At 53.8% G+C, this 21,391-nt stretch overlaps 1 protein-coding gene across 1 annotated transcript; it reads left to right on the forward strand.

Annotated features, from left to right (window-relative positions):
- Positions 1–5,347: 5,347 nt before the first annotated feature.
- On the forward strand, positions 5,348–17,739 carry LOC107116792 (tristetraprolin-like). The gene is made up of 2 exons (XM_015418790.1): positions 5,348–5,450; positions 14,134–17,739. Exons 1-2 carry the CDS (start codon positions 5,415–5,417, stop codon positions 15,112–15,114), a joined length of 1,017 nt encoding a protein of 338 aa, XP_015274276.1. The 5' UTR covers positions 5,348–5,414; the 3' UTR covers positions 15,115–17,739.
- Positions 17,740–21,391: the final 3,652 nt, after the last annotated feature.

Consider the following 21,391-nt stretch of genomic DNA (forward strand, 5'->3'; position numbering starts at 1 on the left):
ACTTGCAGCTGTTGGATGACCTCGGGCAAGTCATAGTTCTGTCAGAGCTGTTATCTCAAGGGCAGTCCTCTGGAGAACTCTCTCAGCCTCACCTACCTTACAGGGTGGGGAGGGGAGCTCTCTTTCCCCCTACCCAGAAAAGGGGCCGGTAGTTTGGAATTGGAATAAATAACATTATAGGAAAACCTCCATCTTAGATCTTTTATTCTATATCATAGTTTTTATTAAGTTGTATATTGGAGAGAGAGAAGGGACTGGATTTATCCCCCGCCCTTCACAACCCAAAGGAGTCTCAGAGCGGCTTACAAGCTCCTTTCCCTTCCCCACAACAGACACCCTGTGAGGCAGGTGAGGCTGAGAGAGCTGTGACAGAACTGCCTGTGAGAGAACAGCTCTGAGAGAAATTGTGACTGACCCAGGGTCACACCAGCAGCTGTATGTGGAGGAGAGGAAGAGATTGGATTTATGCCTTGCCCTTCACTACCTGAAGAAGTCTCAGAGCGGCTTACAAACTCTTTTCCCTTCCTCTCCCTACAACAGACATTCTGTGAGGTAGGTGGGACTGAGAGAGCTCTTTCGAGAACTGCTCTTGAAAGAACAGCTCTGAGAGAACTGTGACTGACCCTAGGTCACACCAGCAGCTGCACGTGGAGGAGGAGATTGGATTTATACCCTGCCCTTCACTACCTGAAGGAGTCTCAGAGCGGCTTACAATCTCCTCTCCCTTCCCCTCCCCACAACAGACACCCTGCGAGGCCAATGGGGCTGAGAGAGCTCTTTCGAGGACTGCTGTTGAGAGAACAGCTCCAAGAGAGCTTGTGAGTGACCCAAGGTCGCACCAGCAGCTGCATGTGGAGGAGTGGGGAATCCAGCCTGCCTTGGTGGGGAGGGCAGGGTATAAATCGAACAAATGAATAAATAAATAAACCCGGTTCTCCCAGATTGGAGTCCATGCTCCTAACCACTACACCAAACTGGCTCTCTGAATCTTAAACTGAATTTTAATGTCTTTGTATATTTTTTGGCATTATGCCTTGTATATCACCCAGAGCTCGGTGCAAGCTGGGATAGGGTGATATAATCATCATCATCTGCATGGCAACGGATACTGGGGGAATGGGCAGACGAAAGGCGAAGCAGATCTAACCGAGCAAAGACAAGCAATGCGAGGCCAACAAGCCTGGGGAAGAGAAGGCTTAGAGGGGACACGATTGCAGTCTTCAAGTATCTGAAGGGCTGTCGTGTAGAAGACGGAGCAGATCTATTCTCTCTTGCTCTGGATTGCAAGGCTAGATCGAATGGGTGGGAATGACAAGGGAGTCGATACCCGTGGAACAGTCTGCCTCGGGAGGTGGTGGAGGCTCCTTCGCTGGACGTTTCCAAGCGGAGGCTAGACGACCATCTCTCGGGGATGTTGTAGACAATGCTCCCTCTAAGCTGTGGAGTCTTGTGAGCAAAAACTCTACTTTGTGAGCGACTGGCATTAAAGTTGTGAGCAAGCGATCTGGCTGCTGCATAAATTAGTTTGCTCTGGAGCCCTCCTTCCTGAGCGAAGACAAAAATGTGTGAGCCGGAGGCTAAAAAATTGTGAGTTGGCTCACACTAACTCAGCTTAGAGGGAACACTGGTTGTAGGTCTGTAGGGCTGTCTTTCGGCTGTGCTCCTGCAGAGTGCGGGGGGTTGGACTAGATGGCCTGCAAGGTCCCTTCGAACTCTAACATTCTATGATTCTATGATAAAGTACATAGACAAGCAACAGTCCTGAGGCACGTCAATAATGCAGGGGAGGCCGGTATAAACAGGTCCCCCGCTGCCTAAGCCATAGGCCTGGCCAGGGCTTTTTTTGTAGAAAAAGCCCAGCAGGAACTCATTAGCATAATAGGCCCCACCCAAAAGCAGAAACATTAGCATATTAGGCCACACACCCATGTTACCAGAAGGGTGCTCAACCAGCCACACCCACCTTTTGCTTCTTATTCTGTTTACCTTGCTTGTTGTCAAAACCCAGGGCTTTTTTTGTAGCAGGAACTCCTTTGCATGTTAGGCCACACACCCCTAATGTAGCCAATCCTAATGAGTTTCTAATGTTGGGTGTAGCCTATTATGCTAATGAGTCCCTGCTGGGCGTGGCCAACTTGGAAGCCAGACGGAACTCCGTTCCTGTGCGTTCCGGCCCAAAAATAGCCCTGGGCCTGGCGGAACGTCTCCGCTTTGCAGGCCCTGCGGAATGGCACCAAGTCCTGCAGGACCCCGATCTCAGGAGGGAGGGTGTTCCGCCAGGCCAGCGCTGGAGCGGAGAGGTCACCGGCTCCAGTTGAAGCGGACGGAGCACCTTAGAGACCAGCCAGATTTCCAGACGAGGAACGCGGGGATATTTTCAGACTGGTTTTGTTCCATTTGTGCATTCTGCACATGCTCAAGGACCATCCCATCAGGCGGAGGGAGCCTTGCCTCTGGAAAGCTTCTGCCCTGGAAATCTGGTGGGTCTCTTCGGTGCTGCGGGACTCGCACCTTCTTCTCTAACTGTGAGGGACTAAGAAAAGGTGAGCTCAATGGGAGGGGTAAGCCACAAGATTGCTGCGAAGCTTCTTGCTCCGGAGACAGTCTACCTGGAGCTCCAAGAAGTTTCCCAGAAGCCTCTCTGGCTAGCCACTGTTGGAAACAGAGGGAAAGCTTGGTGTTGCTCGGCCAGAACAACGCCATTCTGGACTAGAAACGTCTGGCCAGATGCTCCAGGGCATGTGCAAGAGCTGCTGAATCCGGGTTGGGAAAACAAGGATTTAAGAAGAGCCCTGCTGGGTCAGACCAGGGAGGGTCCATCTAGTCCAGCATCCCGTCTCACACAGGGGCCAGCCAGTTCCTCTGGAGGGCCAACAACAGGGCAGAGAGGCCGAGGCCTTCCCCTGAGAAGAACCTCAGAAGAGCCCTGCTGGGTCAGCCCAGGGAGGGTCCATCTAGTCCAGCATCCCGTCTCACACAGGGGCCAGCCAGTTCCTCTGGAGGGCCAACAACAGGGCAGAGAGGCCGAGGCCTTCCCCTGAGAAGAACCTCAGAAGAGCCCTGCTGGGTCAGCCCAGGGAGGGTCCATCTAGTCCAGCATCCCGTCTCACACAGGGGCCAGCCAGTTCCTCTGGAGGGCCAACAACAGGGCAGAGAGGCCGAGGCCTTCCCCTGAGAAGAACCTCAGAAGAGCCCTGCTGGGTCAGCCCAGGGAGGGTCCATCTAGTCCAGCATCCCGTCTCACACAGGGGCCAGCCAGTTCCTCTGGAGGGCCAACAACAGGGCAGAGAGGCCGAGGCCTTCCCCTGAGAAGAACCTCAGAAGAGCCCTGCTGGGTCAGCCCAGGGAGGGTCCATCTAGTCCAGCATCCCGTCTCACACAGGGGCCAGCCAGTTCCTCTGGAGGGCCAACAACAGGGCAGAGAGGCCGAGGCCTTCCCCTGAGAAGAACCTCAGAAGAGCCCTGCTGGGTCAGCCCAGGGAGGGTCCATCTAGTCCAGCATCCCGTCTCACACAGGGGCCAGCCAGTTCCTCTGGAGGGCCAACAACAGGGCAGAGAGGCCGAGGCCTTCCCCCGATGTTGCCTCCTGGCTCTGGGATTTAGAGGTTGACTGCCTCTAGCTGTGGAGGCTCTCCTCAGCCATCATGGCTAATAGCCATTGATAGACCTATCCTCCACGAATCTCTCTAATCCCCTTTTAAAGCTGTCTATCCCTGTGGCCATCACTATACCCTCTGGCAGCGAATTCTGCATTTGAATCACTCTCTGTGATTAGGTTTCTGGAGATTTGGGGAGGGGGTGGAGCCTGGAGCAGGTGGGGTTTGGAGACCGGAGGTGGACTCAGCAGGGTCTGATCCCATAGGGTCCACCCTCCAAAGTGGCCTCTGAACTCCAGAGGGGGTTGATCTCTGAACTCCAGAGATCGGTTGCGATTCTGGGAGATCTCCAGGCCCCGCCGGGAGGTTTTCAACCCTACCTCCTGGTGACCTGACCGGAGGAAGAGTCCTGTGAACTCCGAAGACGTTGCCGAGCGGCTGTGAGCCGGAGAGTCCCGGGAACAGGGGGGTGACCAGCAAGGCTCCCTCTAAGCCGTGGAGTCTCGTGAGCAAAAATTCTACTTTGTGAGCTGCTGGCATTAAGAGTTGTGAGCGAGCCATTTGGCTGCTGCATCAATTAGTTTGCTCTGGAGCCCCATCCTTCCTGAGCTAAGGCAAAAATGTGTGAGCCGGAGGCTAAAAAACTGTGAACTGGCTCACACTAAGTCAGCTTAGAGGGAACACTGCTCTGGAGGCCTCCTTCCTGAGCGAAGGCAAAAATGCACGAGCCGGAGGCTAAAAAACTGTGAGCTAGGTCACACTCACTCAGCTTAGAGGGAACACTGCTCTGGAGGCCTCCTTCCTTAGCGAAGGCAAAAATGCATGAGCCGGAGGCTAAAAAACTGTGAGCTAGCTCACACTCACTCAGCTTAGAGGGAACACTGCTCTGGAGCCCTCCTTCCTGAGCTGAGACAAAAATGTGTGAGCCGGAGGCTAAAAACCTGTGAGCTAGCACACACTCACTCAGCTTAGAGGGAACACTGCTCTGGAGCCCTCCTTCCTGAGCGAAGACAAAAATGCACGAGCCGGAGGCTAAAAACCTGTGAGCTAGCTCACACTCACTCAGCTTAGAGGGAACACTGCTCTGGAGCCCTCCTTCCTGAGCGAAGACAAAAATGCACGAGCCGGAGGCTAAAAACCTGTGAGCTAGCTCACACTCACTCAGCTTAGAGGAAACACTGGTGACCAGTGGCATCGCTTGGCACGGACCGACTCTGCCCCCACAAGGGTGCATCGCAGGCCTCGCCCTGCAAAAGTCCCCCCTCCCCCCGCCTCGCGCCATGGCGTGTTCATGCAGCCGCGGTGCACCTCCGGTTGCCATCTTTGGGTCTGGAAGTTTCTAGAGCCTGGGGAGGGACCCTGCAGGGCACAGCGCCTCGCACTCCACCTCCCCGAGCGGCCGTTTCTTCCGGGGCGACCGATCCCCGTCGCCGGGAGGTCGTTCGCGATTCCGGGAGATCTCCCGGCCCCGCCGGGAGGTTGGCGCCCGCGAGCGGCCGTGCGGGAGCCCGCGGGGCCGCGCAGGTCCTCCTCCCCCCGGCCGCAAGCTCGTCTCCCAAGGTGCCACGACTCCCCGTCCCCTTCCCCCCCTCCCTGCCTGCCTGCGTGCCTCAGTTTCCCCTCCTCCCTCCCTCCCTCCCTCCCGCCGGCCGCCGCTCCCTTTCCTGGCAGGTGCCGCTCTCTCTTGCTCGGTCTCCCCGCCGCTACTTAAGCGGCCGGCCGGCCCGCTGCGCCTCCAGAGCGCCGCCGCTGCCTTTGCGCCACTCGCCCAGCCGGAGGGGGGGCCCGAGCCGAAGCCCGCCAGCAGCCCAGCCCGCCATGAGCTCCATCCTGGACGTCAGCACTCTCTACGAGGTAAGGGCCGGCCCTCCCGCCCGCCTCCCGCCCGCGCCCCCGATCCTGAGGTCTCTTGCGCCGATCCTCGAGGCGCGTTGGAAGGTTCCCCCCCGCCGCGCACAGCGCCAGTGCGCTCCGGAAAGTTGAGCATGATTAAGGTGGTAGGGTGTTGTTGGGGTTTTTTTTTGGGGGGGGGTGTCCTAGCCAGTGTTCCCTCTAAGCTGAGTGAGTGTGAGCTAGCTCACAGTTTTTTAGCCTCTGGCTCACAGATTTTTGTCTTAGCTCCGGAAGGAGGGCTCCAGAGCAGACTAATTCATGCAGCAGCCCAATCGCTCGCTCACAACTTTAATGCCAGGAGCTCACCAAGTAGAATTTTTGCTCACAGGACTCCACAGCTTAGAGGGAGCCTTGGTCCTAGCCCGGCTTCCAAAGGGGACCTTTTGGGTTGTCTTAGGCCGGCGAACTTCGGGGTGGCACAGAGCTCTTGTGCTGACGTTCCAGCGGCTATGGCCGCGCCGACCCCGTCTCCCCCACCCTCCGTTTGCGCTTATGCGCAACCTCGACCTTCCTGTCTGCGAAACTCCAGATGCCTTTTCGAAGGAGGGGCATCCGTGCGCCCCCGTGGCCTCCTTTCTGGCTGACAGCTCACCCACTCACCCATTCTAAACCCACCTTCGGTCCCCAAAGCCTTGGCATCCCTTTTTGTAGGAAGAGTTGTAGAAGCAGTGGCCGGTCTCAGAGCACCCGGAGGCCAAGCAGGTGGCGACAGAACTTCCCTTTGGCCGGGTTCTTTAGTGGCAATGGGCAGGCTTTGGAGTCACACAGAGTCCCGCGTCGCTGACTCCGCTTTCAGCCAGAAGTGGGCTTTTCATTGGACTGGTTTGCCCCTTCCGTGTATCGGTATAATTGGCGTATAGTATTGGGTGTATGTGTGTGTTATGAAACGTCTCCTTGACTTCCTGCGATTTGGTGACTCCAAGCAAAGATGGGTGTTCGGGATTTTAAGTGACATAGATTTATTATCGATGGAAATGTTTGTATCTCCCCCCTTTCCTCTCGGTTCGAGGCAGCTCCCTCCCCAGATTGACTCGGACACCCCCGCGAAAACCAAAGATAAAATTAATTTTAAAAACCACCTCCTTTGAACGGGGCAGATGACGACCTGGCTAAAAATACAGGTCTCTTTGTAATGTCGAGTGGCGGCCCAGTGACATGAACTTTTTGAGCTTCTGGGGGTGGGGGGGGGGAGGGTAGAAGCGTTTCAGGCTGGTGAAATCATGTCGGTTTTCCCAGGAAGGTGAAGCCAAAACAACTTTTGAATCATCTGGCGATTGGGGAGGGTCCGTCCAAAAGTCCAAACACAAGAATGTGGCTCTTTGTGGCTGGGAAAACAAACTGAAATCTTGTTTGGTTGCTTGAACACATCTTCTAGAAGCAAAAGGAAACTTACAAAAAAAAAAAATTGACAGCATTTCCTCCCCCACTGCCTGTTTTCCTGTTCTCTGCAAGCGCAGGGCTCAAGAGAAGACTGGGGGGAAAAAGAACTTTTTATTTTGGTGTTGGGGGGCGGGGAGACAGATGGCTTACTTCCTGGACTTGAACAACTTTACTTCCCCCATTCTGAAAACCATTCCTCTCCTCCCCTTCCCCACCAGGGCTAGCCTTGGGCGCTTTAGATGCTAACCTTTGGGTCTGTATTTCGCAACCCCCGTTTCTTCTACACCCATTCCTGAAAGCCCTGCAATCCGGGACTTGTGCATAGATTCCAATCTCCCAGGAACAGCTGGGGGTTCAAACCCTTGTGTTGGTCTTCCTAGATCAAACCCTTTTAATATCTTGGGAATGTTGAGGCGGGGACAGAAAACCCAGATGTTCAACTGGGTCGATGAGGCTGGAGGTGGCGTGATAAATATATTGTCCGCTGTGTTCCAGAGGAGGAAGAGTGTTCCCTCTAAGCTGAGTCAGTGTGAGCTAGCTCACAGTTTTTGAGCCTCTGGCTCACACATTTTTGTCTTGGCTCAGGAAGGAGGGCTCCAGAGCAAACTAGTTTATCCAGCAGCCAAATCGCTCGCTCACAACTTTAATGCCAGTAGCTCACAAAGTAGAATTTTTGCTCACAAGACCCCACAGCTTAGAGGGAACATAGGTCAGGGCCCCCCGCTGTGAAAAGGTTACGCTCAAAATCGAGAGCCACAGACTTGGAAGGCCAATGTGGCGTCCTGGGTGTGTGGGAAGAAGCAACCAATCAGTCCCTTGGCATTGTCCGAAGACGTAAAATAGTTTAGTTGGTGACATGCCGATACAACAGTTTGCAGCATGTCGCTAGCACCCCCAAATGATAAATGTACGGGTCTGGAGTACAAAAGGAGAGAAACCGCCTCTTCAAAATGTCCTCCCGAATAGTGAGAGAGCGAATCGGGCGGCAGGATAATTCCTTGCTGCCCTGCGTTTTGTTTGTCCGTCGGCCTCATCCGGCCGCCCGACAGGAAATCGGTTTGTATTTGTTTGCAGTGTATTCATTTCAAGCCTCGGCCGCGATATAGGTACGAAATTCTCAAAAACACGATCAGAAGCCACAGTTTTAAAACCCACACAGGTCGCAGCTTTGTCGTCAGCCAGACTTGGTGGCCAAGACGGGCTCTATGTTGGTCTCGGGTCGTAGTTCTTGGGGCCTCTACGGTTTTTTCGAACGACCCAGAATGCACGAGTAGGTAGCTCCCCCACCCCCCAGCTGAGGGCAAGGTGTTTTCGAGGACTTTGAAATAGGGGCCGGCCCCACCACAAACTGTTGCGCAAAGCGCGTGATTCAGAGTTGCACAAGTGTGTAACTATTTAGGCGCCTGGATAGAAGCGGCGGGGGGGGGTGGGGTGGGAGATACTCTGTTTTGGTTCGATCTTGCAAAACGGCTCCCTTGCCTCTAACCGGGAAGACGCTCACGTTCTTCTCAAACTTTTTTTTAGAAGCCTGTCGTGCGGCCTGCTGCAAGTTGAATCTTTCCTTTAAAAAAATAAAAATAAATTCCCCTTCTTAAAATACGCTGCCCCGTCCGTCTGCTTAGCCTGCCCTGCTGCGGTGCGGCTTGTGTCTGTCTCCGTGGCCTAGAAACCCTAATCCTTATTTATATAGAACAGGCCCTTCCTGACAGACAGCTGGGGCGGGGGGAAGGAGGAGGAGAGGTTGGCCGGCCGTGGGTTTATTAAACGCTTGCAAATTATAAGCGCCAGTGGAGGATTTTCTCCAGTCTGCTTCCAGTAAGCCTCTCCCAGTTCATGCCACAGAACCAGTGCTCCCGGATGGCCTCACCCTTCCCCTGAATTATCCTTACTGCCGTTTATCTCACGTCCCCTGGATTCTACTGGGGTCAAAGGTTGCTTGTCTTTCAGTTCTCTGGGAACTGAGAAGTCTCTGGACTTTCGGGGAAGTGGACTGGAGCCGAACAGGGTGCAAACAGCTGTCTTTAAAAGAGGCGATTCAGGGTTCTAGTCCTCATTGGGGGAGGATCAGGTTTTGGTTTTAATAGCGTTGCTGGGCTGTATAGAGAGGCTGTTCTCTCTGCTTCAGGCCCCTAAGAACCAAAGAGGAGCCCTGCTGGATCAGACCAGTGAGGGTCCATCTAGTCCAGCCTCCCGTCTCACACAGAGGCCAGCCAGTTCCTCTGGAGGGCCAACAACAGGGCAGGGAGGCCGAGGCCTTCCCCTGATAAGAACATCAGAAGAGCCCTGCTGGGTCAGACCAGGGAGGGTCCATCCAGTCCAGCATCCTGTCTCACACAGGGGCCAACCAGTTCCTCTGCAGGGCCAGCAACAGGGCAGGGAGGCCGAGGCCTTCCCCCGATGTTGCCTCCTGGCTCTGGGATACAGAGGCTCTGAATGTGGAGTCACCACATAAGACTTTTCCTTCTCGGCTCTCCCTGTTTCACACAGTCGTTGGTCTTTCGGGGTTTCCCCTCAGACTTCGGCCGCGTCACAGGAAAGCCAGTTCCTGCCCTGAGCCACGGAAGGGATCGGATTCCTTTTCTAACATGGGCCGAGGGAGTTCTTCCTCTGTGGAATTCTTCCTTTCAAACACGTTTGAGTCTTCCCTCCCCCCCACACACATCTTCTTTTTCTAACTTGCCTTAAAAACTGAAGACTTCTGCCAAAGAGACATTGATCTCGTTATTTGCATAGCCTTTGGATAAAACCTTGGGGCAGAGCTGGAAGGAGCCCCTGAGGGTCATCTAGTCCAACCCTCCCTGACAATGCGGGAAATTCACAGATGGCTCCCCCGAGTTGTTTCTTGTGCTGTGCTCAGAGGAAGGCCAAAAAAAAAAAACCTCTCCAAGATCGCTGGGTCAATCTGACCTGGAAGAAAATTACTTCCTGATCCCAAAGCGGCAATCGTAATTACCCTGGGCATGTAAGAAAGGGCGACAAGAGCTGGGCACTGGCTCACACCCCTTCCTGCCGTCCTTCTCACGATCGGCCGAAATTCAGGCGTCAGGTCTTTAAAATACCAGTGCCGGGGCTTGCACGGTCTCGTGGGCTGGGGCAGGGAGGCTGTCCGGCCATCGCCAGGTCCCTCACTTGCAAATAAGCCTTATGAATTCTGGAGCAGGGCACAGTTTCTGTGGGCACACGCCCTGGCAGTCCAGGAAATGGGGGGGCGTGTGCGTTTGCGTGTGGCCAGTTAATCTCTTCATTCCTTTCCTGTGTTCACACCTCTCTGTACGGCAGGATGTTTGTGCAAGATGGAGGGGGGAACTGCATCTGTCCTTGCTCGGTTAAAAAACAAAAAACGCTCAAGCCCCTTGGCACTGCCATATTTGAAACATCAGACGACCTTTTAAAACGATGGGCTGTCCTTGGGGGGGGGGGGGTTGTATGGAACCCCTGGATCTGTGGCTGAGACTTCCCAGGGTGGGACCAAGGCGGAAAGAGCTCGATTTGCAGAAGAAACAAATGAAACCCCCGGCAATAAAGCAGTGCCATTCTAACTGGAGTTATGCCCTCCTAAGATAGGGGTGCCAGCCTCCAGGTGAGACCTGGGGATCCCCTGGAAATACAGCGCATCTCCAGTAGCGCCTTGTTACCGTCTGACTCTCCGCGACCCCACGGACCACCTCATACCAGGCCCTCCTGTCTTCCGTCGTGCTCCGGAGTTTGCTCAATTTCATGTTCGCCGCATCGATCACACTATCGAGCCATCTCACCCTTTGCCGTCCCCTTCTTCTTTTCCCTTCAGTCTTTCCCAGCATCAGGGTCTTCCTCTCCAGTGAGGGCTCCCTTCTCACTTGGTGGCCAAAGTCTTTGAGCTTCAGCTTTGGTCTCTGGCCTTCCAGGGAACAGTCAGGGTCGATTTCCTTTAGGATTGACTGATTTGATCTCCTTGCAGTCCAAGGGACTCTCAAGAGTCTTCTCCAGCACCATAACTCAAAAGAATGTATTCTTCGGCGCTCGGCCTTCCTTATAGTCCAACTCTCAACAGTAGCACCTTAGTAACGAAATTTGCGGCAGGCTAGGAGGTCCTCTGCTGCTACAGACAGACGTAACGTGGCTACCCGTCTTGATCTAGTTCATCTCCAGATGACAGAGAACCGCTCCCCTGGAGAAAATGACTGCTTTGGAGGGTGGGCTCTGTGGCACTGCCCCCCAGTGAGGTCCCTGTCCTCCCCGGGCTCCATCCCCAAATCTCCAGGAGTTCCCCAACCAATTGCTTCCTCTAAGCTGTGGCGTCGTGTGAGCAAAAATTCTACTTTGTGAGCGGCTGGCGTTCAAGTTGTGAGCAAGCGATTGGGCTACGGCATAAACCCGTTTGCTCCGGAGCCCTCCTTCCCGAGCTAAGGCAAGAATGCGTGAGCTGGAGGCTAAAAAACAGTGAGCTAGTTCACACTCACTCGGCTTAGAGGGAACACTGTTCCCAACCTAGATCTGGCAACTTTGCCCCACCGGTGGCCGGGGGGGGGCCTGGTAACCCGAAGACGACTGAAGTCAGTGGGGGTAGAAGTGGGTAAGTTAGGGTGGTACTGGAAGCTACCTGTTTTGACGTCCCCAAATCTCTGGGCCGATGCTTTCTCCCTTGGCTTTATTTTCACGTTTCTGGTCGTCAAGGTTCTTAAGGCACAGTTGGGCGGCTGGAGTCTTGGGCCAGGGCTGGGGAGAATCCGGCGCAGCGCCCGCTCGCCGCGAAACTTCCTCCTGGGGGCGGTCGTTATCTTCCCGTCTGATCTACCTCGCAGAGTTGTCGGGTGAGGAGGCAGTGGAGGAGGGGAGAATCGAGCCTGGCACCCTGCCCCCTCTGTCTCCCCGTTCCTCTTCCTGGATCAAGCCCCTTCTTTTGTTAGCCTCCCCTAGTTTTCTATGGAGCCCTCCTTCCTGAGCGAAAGCAAAAATGTGTGAGCCGGAGGCTAAAAAAACTGTGAGCTGGCTCACACTCGCTCAGCTTAGAGGGGACGCTGGTCCCCAACCTTCCTTTGGTCTCCTTTACCGATATGTTCTGGGGTGGAGACCTTGGTCTTTGTGACTCGGTACTGTACCCTGCTCGGCGCGGCTTGGGAAAGAGAGAAACCGAGGCAGCCTTCCATCTGGGAAGACCGGGCCGTGTCTCTCCTGAATCCTACCCTGTTCATTCTTAATTTTGTGAAATAAGAAGTCGCCCAGGTGGGCCGTCCGGCGTCAAAGACTGCGAGCGGGCCGTAATTGGGTTTATTCATTGCTCATGGTGGATTTTCTGTGTGTGATGAAATATAAGCAGTCAGTTTGTGTGTCTAAGTGATCAAACCATGTCAGGGGGCGGGTGGGAATACTGAATTATTATTGACCCCCGTAAAGTTTACGAGTAGGCTGGGAAGTTCCCAGTGGGAACGAATAGGAATGATTCCCAAGAGCCCATTCCCACGAGAGACACGTATAAAATATTTATCGGCGGATTGTGCCTCCGAATCCATGACTGTCAGGGCAGCGAGGAAACCTGTATCAAAATAGCTGCGTTGGAGAAGCAAAAGGGGTGGGCGTTACGGGTGCCGAACCACCATGCCCCCCCAGTTCCCCCCCCCCCCCGCCCCTCGCACCAGCTTCTGACTCTGCTGTCGCATAGCAGCTGTTTGTCTCTGGCGCAACCCCAATTTGGTTTAAAAATAGCTCCGGCCCAACCTACCGAGAGCGTCTCGAACAACCTGACGTCACCCCCTCGGCTGGGTAGTAACGCCTGGCTTGTTTTTGGAGTCTCTCGGTTTCCTCCTTCGTTTCCCACCGACTCTAAAACCTGACCCACAAGATCAAAACATCTACAGAGAAAAGAAGAGGGGGAGAATTATGTTCCCCCGAAGAGGCAGAAACCGGGTTGTCGGGAAGGTCTACGGTGGCCCCTATAACCCCGGACGTGCCCAGATGTTTTTTGGGAGAACCTTGGGCACGCTGGTTCACACGTGCAAACTCTGTGGCTTGTGTGTGTTTGTGTGTGTGCGAGTGGGCGCTCTCAGACCGGGTGGGACTCCTGTAGCTCTGCTTCAAATGAGGTGGGCTTCCATGGTGTTCGGTAGCACACATTCGAGTCCTGATTCACATACAGTTGGCAATGGTCTGCCCGAGGATGGACCCCCCACACACACCATCTTTTTAGCCTCTTTTTTGTGGGGTTTGGTCCTGCCTGGATGTGGCTTGAGAGTGCTGTGTGACTCCTGTACTTGCGGGTGGAGAAACGGAGGTTGCGTGACGGTGCCTGAAGCTGGAAATCTCTCTTCGGATTTATCGGGTTGCTAGCTGTGGGTTTGGGGGATTGCTGGGGATTTGTGGGTGGAACCCTGGGGAAGGTTGGGTTTAGGGAGGGAAGGGGTCCTCCGAGGGCGATAATGCCGCAGAGTCCACCCTCCCCAGCAGCCAGGGGAATTTTTCTCCAGGGGAACTGATCTCTAGTCTGGGGATTAGCTGTAATTCTGGGAGATCTCCAGGCCTCGCCTGGAGGCTGGCCACTCTACTTAATAAGGGAGCAGCGGCAGGGGTCATTTTCTGCAGGAGCGCACAGGAGTGGCGTTCTGGCAGTAAAGAGCCCAGGGGGCGGGCACATGCAACAAGCCCCACCCCCTGCTCCCAGCAGCCCTCAGTCAGAGCAAGAAACAGCCAGGTAAGCTACAGAGCCCCCCCCCCCGACCTGCCTTCAGGTACAAACTCTTCCTTCTCTGTGAGGACAGATCTGCACATCCCCCCTCCCCAATAGCTAGCAATCCAAAACAGTCCAGTGGCGCCTGAGCGGTGGGGTCCAAACCAGTCCAGTGGAGCCTGAGCGGTGGGTGTTGCCTTCTGACACACTTCTGGTGAGGTCAGGGGGTGTGGCACATGCAAATGAGTTATGCTAATGAGCTCCTGCACCTCTTTTTCTACAAAATGACCCCCGAGCAGCAATCGAGGCCAGCCAGCCGGCAGCCATCTTCTTGACTTCCTCCTGGGTTTTCCGTGCTCCACTGTCGGTGACCCTTTTTTAGGAATAGGTTTCAAGGGCAAAATGTTTTCCATAAATAAATAAATAGAGGACAGGGGTTGGGGTGGGGGAAGGAAGGGTGTACCCCTCGCCATTTCCCTACGGGGCAGTCGTCTTGGTAGGGTGCCGAGATTTCTCCCTTCCGGTTCCCCATTTGTGTCCGGGGGTGGACGAGGGGGGAACAACTCGTATGGGTTTTTTCACACCTTGTGGCTAACCCCTCATTATCCTTCTTCTTCCCCCCAGAACCTGTACAACCTGTCGCTGAGCGAAGAGCACGATGCACCTGGATCTCACCTCTCCCGGCGCCACTCGGCCTGCTCCTCCGACACACCCTACAGCAGCGGGGATGCTTCCTTGCTCTGGCCCCTGCGCAGTCACTGGAGCCCCAGCGCCGAGCAGCTGCGCCCCATGGCCGAGGATTCCCGGCGCCCCCCTCTGCGTCCCGACCGCTCGGTCAGCCTCATCGAGGGCAAGGCCCTGCCGCCGCCGCCGCCGGGCTTCCCGCCCCTCAAACCGAGCGCCCAGGCCCCGGCCCTCTCCTCGCGCTACAAGACGGAGCTGTGCCGCACCTTCAGTGAGACGGGCAAGTGCAAGTACGGGGCCAAGTGCCAGTTTGCCCACGGCCCCGCCGAGCTGCGCGCCCTGAGCCGCCACCCCAAGTACAAGACGGTGCTGTGCCACAAGTTCTTCCAGCACGGGGACTGCCCCTACGGGTCGCGCTGCCACTTCATCCACTACGCCGAGGAGGCCCGCTTCCACTCGGCCGGCTCCTCGCCGCAGCTCTTGCGCCAGAGCGTCAGCTATTCCGAGGGGCCGGCTGCCCGCCGGACCTCCCCTCTCCCCAGCTTTCCCGATCCTGCCTCCTTCGCCAGGGCCCCGTCCGCCTCGCCGCCGCCCGACCTCCTTTCGCCGACTTTCGGCCGCCTGAACTCAGAGCCCGTCCCTCGCAATTCCACCCTGGGCGAGACCACGTCCGGCTCCAGACTGTGCTTATCTTGCCGATGTGGACAATCCTCCGCCTTGGTCAGCCCATTCTACTTCTCTGCTGCCCCCGGGACCCCGGTCTCCTCTGCTCTGCCTCGAACCCCCTCCGACAGCTCCCTCTCCGACTTGGAGAGCTCCAGCAGCTCTGACTCGCCTGTCTTCGATGTGCCCACCCACGGCGGGACCGGGGGGAGCACCCACAGGCTGCCCATCTTCAACCGGCTTTCTGTCTCGGACTGAGCCGCGTGGACTCGGAACAGCACTGCCGTTGCCACGAGGGGAGCAATTTGTCAATCGATGTCTGTCTGTAAGACTTTCCCACAATGTCGGAAGGGGGCTAGACCTATCCACCGGCCCACTGACTGCCTCTTCCAAGCAGGGGCAACCTGTAAAGTCTCATCCTGATGTGCGAATGAGCCCGACGGGGCAGAAGACTCCTCCCTCGTGTGACTTCCCCGCACCTCGTTTCTGCCTTATACCATCCGACAGTGCCTGCAAGGGTTGCTTTTCAAGAACCCAAATCGGTCTTGGTCTGTTATCGGTGCCCCTCCGCCACAATGCACTTGAAGGGGGCCCTACAGTTAAGGGGGGGGAGAGTTTGTGCGGTTGGCGGGGAGATCGGTAGAGTGACCGAGGGGAGCCTTTACACTGGGGTGGTGACCCAAGACTCTCCGTGCTTTCTCGTGTAGATCGTAGCCATGTTAGTCTGCGGTAGAAGAGCCAGATTTGGGTTCAGTAGCACCTTAGAGACCAACAGCATTTTTGAAATAGGAGCTTTCAAGAACCAGCGCTCCCTTCGTCAGCATCTCACGTGAATTCCCCTCTACCCCAAACACTGCTAGACGTGAGCTCCCCGCCTCCTTTTCCCTCCGTCAGGGCAGTATCTGGGAACGGAGAAAGCAGATCAGATAGTTTCTTGTTCTCTTCAGTGATCAGCTGGAAGCGAGAGGACTGCAGGCAGATTACCTTCTCTCTTTCGCAAACGGATGGAGACGGAGAAGGAAAAACCAGGGGCGGGGGGGGGAGAGACATGGAGAGAAAGGGGTTGGGGGTTCGGTAGCCATTGTCACTTTATAAGGTGGGTGTGGCCTGCGGCTTGCTCTGGGCTTTCTTGCCTTACGTCACGTAACCCAGCGGTGAAAAAATAAAATAAAATAAAAAGCTGTGCCTTGTTATCAAGAGTGCCATTTTAGGCTCTTGCTGGGCAGGGGAGACCAAGCGGAGGGGGGAATCGAGATGCCAGCAAGGCTGAACAATCTGGCCCTCCATCTCACTCCTCCCCGTAAGCCTTGAGTTGAGACGCAGCCAGTAGGGTTAGCACCCAGCCCAGTTCCTTTCCTCGAGACAAGCCTGCCAGTATTAGAAACACCCACTGCTTCCTGGGACTACTGTACCAGAGGAGTGTAAGGTGCAATGCCTCCATCTGTCCCCCCCCCTCCCCACCAAAGTCTTTAGTCACATCTGGGAAGGGGGCAGATCTGTTGCCTCTTTTTTGGGGGGGAGAGGGGGCATTCAGTGCCTGAACATTCTCCACCAACCTGTCCTTAGTTGCATATAAGTCCAAGGGTGGAAAATGGACAGTTCATGTAGCAGAGGAATCTTTCTGGTTGGGTAGGGAACACGAAATACAGGCTTAAGTGTGAGAGACAACTCCAGAAGAGCCATCTTGGGGGCTTGATGTCTGTTGTTTGTTTTAAATGGAGGGGGGGACATTAAATAAAACAATCTCGTTTCTTGACTAAATACTGTGAAATACCCCCAGGTAACAAAGAGGTCGAGCATTTTGGAGTGTGGGCAGCGGGAACGGGCGCGTGCACACTACCCTTTAAATGACCTCTTGACTTTTCTAAAAGGGTAGTTTTAATTTCTCCCTTAAAACCAGATTGATTGGCGCCGTAGCACCTTCGATCGTTATCCTACGAAACGACGCCTGTGATTTTTTAAAAAAATCCGTTCAGTCTGCAATCTCGCCCAGCCTCCTCCACTGGAAAATCCACTCTCTGTCCGTCGCTCCTCTGCTATCCTCGGTTTCCCGTGTGGAGTCGCTTTAAGTAGACCCACGGGGAGGCTCAGGAAGTTGACTCTGAAACTCTCCAGGTGGAGAATCAAGACAATCTCGGCCCGAACCAACAGGAAGTCCCTGGCGGACTTCGCCAGGAGAAGGTGCTCTTAGGGTAGACCCTGGCAGAGGTTGTGTGTGTCTTGTCATCAACCACTCAGCGTCCGAGGACTGGCTCCTCCCTTTGTTTATCCCCGGACTTATTCAGCGGGATCAGTTATCTCTAGGTTATTATAGCAGACTCGGGTTAGTTTACACCGTAGAGGGACGTCCGCAGACAGAGCCCCTACAGAGTGAGGGGCTATCTACACAATGGCGAAGTAAAATCGCGATGCCACGATTCCACGGGCATGAAGACGTAGCGGGATCTGCAGTCTTTTTAGCGAGGGATGTTGATTCTGGGTAGTTGTAGATTCCTAATCCAGAGACCAAATTGCAAGGGGGGGGAACCCCCAACAAAACTCTCTCCCCGTTATTTGCTGAAATCAACTGAAGTCTGCTGGGATCAATGAAACCGTTATGGGGTGGGGTGGGGAATCGTTTCCCTTTTCTGAATCGACATTCATGCTAACCGCCCGCATTTAACTGTCGTGTTGTGTTGATTGTTGTTGCGTGCGTGTTTTTCAGAGAGGCCCTCGACGTTTACCTTGTAACGATGCAAACCAAAAAAGAAAAGAAAAGCAGAAAACTATTTATAGACTCTTATTTATTCAAGACAGAATTTTATATGATATTTATCTTTTTTTTGTAATATTCCAAAATAATATATAATTATATATATATATATATTTTCTCGTGTTGGAAAAAATTGCAAAAAGACCCAAACAAACCTGTGCTAAAATTGTTTTTTTAAGAAGTTTGCTATTTTCTTTGTTATAGTATTTCTGTTCTGAATCTCAGAAAAAAAAAAAGAATCCTATTAATGGAGCAACCGATAATTATATTGCATAATAAAGAAATGTCAGAGATCAGAAAGCGGAGTTCTAGTCGGTGATTCGTTTTTCTCTTCTGTTCACCGTTGCAATATGACACCCTCCCACGACGGTACACTGGAGAGGGATAAATTCAACTATTTCTGTCGTACATGAAATTTTAAAACTTCGGGGTTTTCTTAGCCTGCTTTGTTCTCACAGCTGCCAACCTTAGAGAGGTTAGACTGAGGACAGAATTCAGACTACGTGACCTATTCTCGTGGCTGATCAGGGTTTTGACCCTGGGGGAGGAGAGCGGGGATACCAAACAAATATCTACTTTTACGGTAAAAAAATTAGATAAATGGTGTACACAATCTCTCTTAGGGTTTATACAGGGCTCTCCAAATGCTTCAACCGCACGGTCTCCTTGTCCTCTTTACGACGTCCAGGGGTCATTTCTTGCGGGAGCGCACAGGAGCAGAGCTCCGGCAGTAAAGAGCCCAGGGGGTGGGCACATGCAGCAAGCCCCGCCCCCTGCTCCCAGCAGCCCTCAGTCAGAGCAAGAAGCAGCCAGGTAAGTTGCAGAGCTGCCCCCCCGGTCCAAAACAGTCCAGTGGCACCTTTAAGACCAAGTTTTATTCAGGTACAAGCTCTCCCTCCTCTACGAGGACAGATCTGCACATTCCCCCAATAGCTAGCAATCCAAAACAGTCCAGTGGAGCCTGAGCGGTGGGTGTTGCCTTCTGACACACTTCCGGTGAGGTCAGGGGGTGTGGCATCTGCAAATGAGTTATGCTAATGAGCTCCTGCACCTCTTTCTACGAAATGACCCCTGACGACGTCCTTATAAGGTAGGCCAGTACAGTGATTTCCCCCCCCCAGACTGTAGTGGACATCTAAGGCTGAGAGAGCTCACCCAAGACACCCCATCCATACTTGCCAGGCCACTTTACGGAACTCCCCAAAAGAGGAACCCGTTCTCGCTTTCATGTGATACTTGGTTCCTTCTTTTTTGGTTGCATGTCTTTCAAAGGTCGGAGGAAACACACATCTCAGAAGTTCCCTTCAGAGACGAACCGCATGCGGGCGGTGTGGGGGGGGCGGTTCTTTCCCAGGGTCAAGACCGAACGCAACGCGTAGTTTGGGAAAAACTTGTGTGGGGAGGGCCTGTGGCTCAGTGGCAGAGCACCTGCCTGGCATGCAGAAGGTCCCAGGTTCGATCCCCGGCATCCCCCGTTAAAAGGATTTGGCAGGAGGGGATGGGAAAGACCTCTACTTTGTGAGCTGCTGGCATTAAAGTAGTTTGCTCTGGAGCCCTCCTTCCTGAGCAAAGACAAAAATGTGTGAGCCGGAGGCTAAAAAATTGTGAGCTGGCTCACACTAACTCAGCTTAGAGAACATAAGAGAGGCCAATGTTGGATCAGGCCAATGGCCCATCCAGTCCATTACTCTGTCACACAGTGGCCAAAAATACCAGGTGCCATCAGGAGGTCCGGCAGTGGGGCCAGGACACTAGGAGCCCTCCCATTGTTGCCCCCCCTCCCCCAAGCACCAAGAAGACAGAGCATCCCTTGCCCCAGACCGAGACTTCCTATCTATACCTTGTGGCTAATAGCCACTGATGGACCTCTGCTCCATATGCTTATCTAATCCCCTCTTGAAGCCGTCCATGCTTGTAGCCGCCACCACTTCCTGTGGCAGTGAGTTCCATGTGTGAATCACTCTTTGGGTGAAGAAGGACTTCCTTTTATCTGTTCTAACCCGACTGCGCAGCAATTTCATGGGGTGCCCGCGAGTTCTTGTATTGTGAGAAAGGGAGAAAAGGACTTCTTTCTCGACCTGCTCTATCCCAGGCATAATCTTTATAAACCTCGATCATGTCACCCCTCAGCTGTCGTTTCTCCAAGCTAAAGAGCCCCAAGCGCTTTAACCTTTGTTCACAGGGAAAGTGTTCCAACCCTTTTATCGTTCTAGTTGCCTTTTTCTGCGCAGAGGGAACGCTGGTGATAACCTGGAGAGATATCTGGGGTCTCCGTACAACTGGTGTTTGCACAAGCATCTTTGCATAACAGGGAGGCGGAATTCCCGGCCTGCGTCTCGCTGTCCTTTGGAGCCGTCAGAGAGCACCTTGTGCTGTGGAACTGGGACCTGCGTCATGCTGATGAGGCACAGGGCGCGGCCCAAACACATTCCACCAGCCTCTGGCACCTGTACAGAGAACGCCCGTTTAATCACCCCGACCCTACCCAGACTGGAAGAACCCGCTGGGCGGATTGCCAGTCTCTCCGGCTCAACGCTGCCTTTGGTAAACAGCTCTGTCTTGGGTGCAAAAGCCACTCCTCTGGAGACACAAAGGGAAGGCTCCGACTGAGAACTTTTGAAGTTCTTGGCTTTGTGCGGTCATGCGACAAGTTTCAGCCTGGAGGACTCTAGCTCTGTGGAATGCTAGAGACTCTCTTAACATGGAATCTCAAAGACCCATTTCCTACAAATGATCCCCAAGAATGGATCTGACATTCGAGACCACATAATTCAAAAACCGGGGGTGGGGGAATGTTTTAACCTTCCAGGACATTCTGTTGCTGACCTAAGAGTAGCAGTTTTCTTACAAAGGGATTCCAAAGGGAGATTAGAAAGAGAGACTGCTGAATTGGAACTGATCATGAAGCTCAAGAGAATGCAAACTCCTGGACTGAATTGAGACCTAGGTTTCCTGTCTCATTACCAATGCTGACTTCTACTTACTACTCCTCTGCATATCACACCTAATCCAACCACGCCTGTTATTGTCATTCATTTGCTATTGTCGTTTGCCTGCCAATGTCATTTGGCATCTGAGATCACTCCACTTTCCAAGATATAGGACAGATGGACTCACATCCTAGGTGTATCTGACAAAGTGAGCGGTGACTCACGACAACTCATCCTCTGCCACAAATTTTGTTAGTCGTTAAGGTGCTACCGGACGCTTGCTCTTTTCTTCAAGAGAGGTTTGGGATGAACTCACAAAATGTTCTGGTCCCCAAAGTTCTTTTTTTTAAAATGATTTTTAAAGCCTCCTTTCCACCCCCATCAGTCGAGTTGCCAACCTCCAGGCAGCACCCAGAGATCTCCTGTTATTACAATTTATCTTCAGGTGCCCAAGGTCAGTTCCCCTGTACAAAATGGCTGCTTTGGAGGGTGGACTCTATGGCATTATACAGGGGTCATTTTGTAGAAAAAGAGGTGCAGGAGCTCATTAGCATAACCCATTAGCATAACTTATTTGCATATGCCACACCCCCTGGCATCACCAGAAGTGTGCCAGAAGGCAACACCCAACGCTCAGGCTCCACTGGACTGTTTTGGATTGCTAGCTATTGGGGAGGGGGTGCAGATCTGCCCTCACAGAGGAGGGAGAGCTTGTACCTGAATAAAACTTGGTCTTAAAGAAGAAGAGAAGAAGAGATTGGATTTATACCACTGGACTGTTTTGGACCGGGGGGGCCAGGAGGAGCTCTGCAACTTACTTGGCTGCTTCTTGCTCTGACTGAGGGCTGCTGGG

The sequence above is a fragment of the Gekko japonicus genome, unplaced genomic scaffold, assembly GCF_001447785.1.
Source record: "Gekko japonicus isolate JY-2015 unplaced genomic scaffold, Gekko_japonicus_V1.1 scaffold1198, whole genome shotgun sequence".
Lineage (NCBI taxonomy): Eukaryota > Metazoa > Chordata > Lepidosauria > Squamata > Gekkonidae > Gekko > Gekko japonicus.

Bases quoted from the DNA above. Each gene is read 5' to 3' on its own strand.
- LOC107116792 (XM_015418790.1), top strand. From the start codon at position 5,415: ATGAGCTCCATCCTGGACGTCAGCACTCTCTACGAG. The intron at 5,451-14,133 runs GTAAGGGCCGGC...TCTTCCCCCCAG, and splicing joins ACGTCAGCACTCTCTACGAG to AACCTGTACAACCTGTCGCT.